The sequence below is a fragment of the Epinephelus moara genome, chromosome 19 (genome assembly GCF_006386435.1).
Source record: "Epinephelus moara isolate mb chromosome 19, YSFRI_EMoa_1.0, whole genome shotgun sequence".
Lineage (NCBI taxonomy): Eukaryota > Metazoa > Chordata > Actinopteri > Perciformes > Serranidae > Epinephelus > Epinephelus moara.
In genome coordinates this window covers 41,244,601-41,247,694 of record NC_065524.1, presented here as the reverse complement: position 1 = coordinate 41,247,694, position 3,094 = coordinate 41,244,601, and the positions used below count along the sequence as shown (strand labels likewise).

Below are 3,094 nucleotides of genomic sequence, written 5' to 3'. Positions count from 1 at the left end.
TGTGTGTGTGTGTCTGTGTGTGTGTGTCTCAGGTTTTATATTTCCACTGGAAACATATTTTCCAGCAGTATGAGAAACCAGTGGAGATCATGTCAGGTCCCAGTAGGACTCTGATGTAATGACAGTAAACAGGTGCTGTAACCCATCACACCTGTACCTGTGTTGTGTTCACAGCCCGCTGTAAAGCTGTGGTCACCTGTAACCAAGGTGTGAGGGGCGGACGACTCATCAACCTCAAGTCCACAGTGGACACAGCAGTGAAGACCTGTCCCACCGTCCAACACGTGTTCGTCTCTCAGAGGACGGACAACCCTGCTGTGATGGAACACCTGGACGTCCCCCTGGAGCAGGTGAGACATCTTGCCTGTCCTACAGTATCAGTTGTACCATCAGTATCACAGGTACTGCAGTTACCTGTTGTACCTTACAGGTGATGTCCTCTCAGTCCCCCGTCTGTCCCCCGGAGCCGATGGACAGTGAAGATCTTTTGTTTCTTCTCTACACATCAGGAAGTACGGGGAAGCCTAAAGGTGTCGTTCACACACAGGCCGGATACCTGCTGTACACCTCGCTGACACACCAGGTACACACACACCTGATACCTGCTGTACACCTCACTGACACACCAGGTACACACACACCTGATACCTGCAGTACACCTCACTAACACACCAGGTACACACACACCTGATACCTGCTGTACACCTCGCTGACACACCAGGTACACACCACACCAGGTACACACACACCTGATACCTGCTGTACACCTCGCTGACACACCAGGTACACACACACACCTGATACCTGCTGTACACCTCGCTGACACACCAGGTATACACACACACACCTGATACCTGCTGTACACCTCGCTGACACACCAGGTACACACACACCTGATACCTGCTGTACACCTCGCTGACACACCAGGTACATTCACATGTCACCTGACCTCCTTTTCTCTTTCACTGCCTCCTTCTCTCCTTTCCTGCTTCCTTCTTTACCTCCTCCTCGTCTTTCTTTCCCTTCCTTTGTCTCCTATTCTATCTCCTTCTCTCCTTCTCTTTTTTATTTCCTCTCTCCTTATCTCCGTTTTCCATCCCTATCTTCTTCACCTCTTTCTTTCCTTCCTAACATCCTTTTTGTCTACTTCATTACTTCCTTTGTTCATCCCTATCTGATATCCTGCCTCCTTACCTCCTTCTTTCCTTTTTTACCTCCTTATCTACTTTATTGCATCCCCTTTCAGTTCCCTACCTACACATCTCCTTTTCCTATCTCCTTCCCTCCTTCTTTATCTCCTTTTTTCTTTCCTGCCCCCTTCCTCTCCTTTTGTATCTCTATTTCTTCCATTCCTACCTAACCTCCTTGTCCACTTCGTTACATCCCCTTTTCTTTCCATACCTTTCCCTCCTTGTCTCCTTGCCTACCTCCTTCTCTACCCCTCATTTGCTTTTTCCAAAGTCGTTCCTTCCTGACATCCTTTTCTCCTTTTCTTTCCTTTCTTTTCATCACCGTCCTGAGCTGCGTCCTGAGGTCTGAGCTGCGTCCTGAGGTCTGAGCTGCGTCCTGAGGTCTGAGCTGCGTCCTGAGTCCTGAGCTGCGTCCTGAGCTGCTGCGTGCGTCCTGAGCTGCTGCGTGCGTCCTGAGCTGCATCCTGAACTGCGTCCTGAGCTGCATCCTGAACTGCGTCCTGAGCTGCTGCGTGCGTCCTGAGCTGCATCCTGAACTGCGTCCTGAGCTGCGTCCTGAGCTGCGTCCGTCCTGAGCTGCGTCCGTCCTGAGCTGCTGTGTGCGTCCTGAGCTGCGTCCTGAGCTGCGTCCGTCCTCAGCTGCGTCCTGAGCTGCGTCCTGAGCTGTGTCCGTCCTCAGCTGCATCCTCAACTGCGTCCTGAGCTGCGTCCGTCCTGAGCTGCTGCGTCCGTCCTGAGCTGCATCCTCAACTGCGTCCTGAGCTGCGTCCTCAGCTGCGTCCTGAGCTGCGTCCGTCATGAGATGCCTCCTGAGCTGCGTCCGTCCTGAGCTGCGTCCTGAGCTCCGTCCTGAGCTGCGTCCGTCCTGAGCTGCGTCCTCAGCTGCGTCCTGAGCTGCGTCCGTCCTGAGCTGCGTCCGTCCTGAGCTGTGTCCTGAGCTGTGTCCGTCCTGAGCTGTGTCCGTCCTGAGCTGCGTCCTCAGCTGCGTCCTGAGCTGCGTCCGTCCTGAGCTGCGTCCTCAGCTGCGTCCGTCCTGAGCTGCGTCCGTCCTGAGCTGCGTCCGTCCTCAGCTGCATCCGTCCTCAGCTGCGTCCTGAGCTGCGTCCGTCCTCAGCTGTGTCCTGAGCTGCGTCCTGAGCTGCGTCCGTCCTCAGCTGCATCCGTCCTGAGCTGCGTCCTGAGCTGCGTCCTCCGCTGCATCCATCCTCAGCTGCATCTGTCCTCAGCTGCGTCCGTCCTCAGCTGCATCCGTCCTCAGCTGCATCCGTCTTCAGCTGCGTCCTCAGCTGCGTCCGTCCTGAGCTGCATCCTGAGCTGCGTCTTGAGCTGTGTCCTGAGCTGCGTCCGTCCTGAACTGCTGCGTGCGTCCTGAGGTCTGAGCTGCGTCCTGAGTCCTGAGCTGCGTCCTGAGCTGCTGCGTGCGTCCTGAGCTGCTGCGTGTGTCCTGAACTGCTGCGTGCGTCCTGAGCTGCGTCCTGAGTCCTGAGCTGCTGCGTGCGTCCTGAGTCCTGAGCTGCGTCCTGAGTCCTGAGCTGCTGCGTGCGTCCTGAGCTGCATCCTGAACTGCATCCTGAACTGCGTCCTGAGCTGCGTCCTCAGCTGCGTCCTGAGCTGCGTCCGTCCTGAGCTGCATCCGTCCTGAGCTGCTGCGTCCGTCCTGAGCTGCTGCGTCCGTCCTCAGCTGCGTCCTCAGCTGCGTCCTGAGGTCTGAGCTGCGTCCTGAGTCCTGAGCTGTGTCCTGAGCTGCGTCCTGAGCTGCTGCGTGCGTCCTGAGCTGCGTCCGTCCTGAGCTGCTGCGTGCGTCCTGAGCTGCATCCTGAACTGCGTCCTGAGCTGCATCCTGAACTGCGTCCTGAGCTGCTGCGTGCGTCCTGAGCTGCATCCTGAACTGCGTCCTGAGCTGC

The 3,094-nt window shown here is 56.6% G+C and overlaps 1 protein-coding gene across 2 annotated transcripts in view; it reads left to right on the top strand.

Moving 5' to 3' along the window:
* Nucleotides 1-3,094, top strand: part of acss1 (acyl-CoA synthetase short chain family member 1) — a 39,238-nt gene that overhangs the window by 10,749 nt on the left and 25,395 nt on the right. For both annotated transcript variants that reach the window (XM_050071660.1, XM_050071661.1), the window contains exons 4-5: nucleotides 175-350; nucleotides 431-583. In XM_050071660.1, coding sequence (XP_049927617.1) covers nucleotides 175-350; nucleotides 431-583 — 329 coding nt within the window. The remainder of the gene's footprint in view (nucleotides 1-174; nucleotides 351-430; nucleotides 584-3,094) is intronic.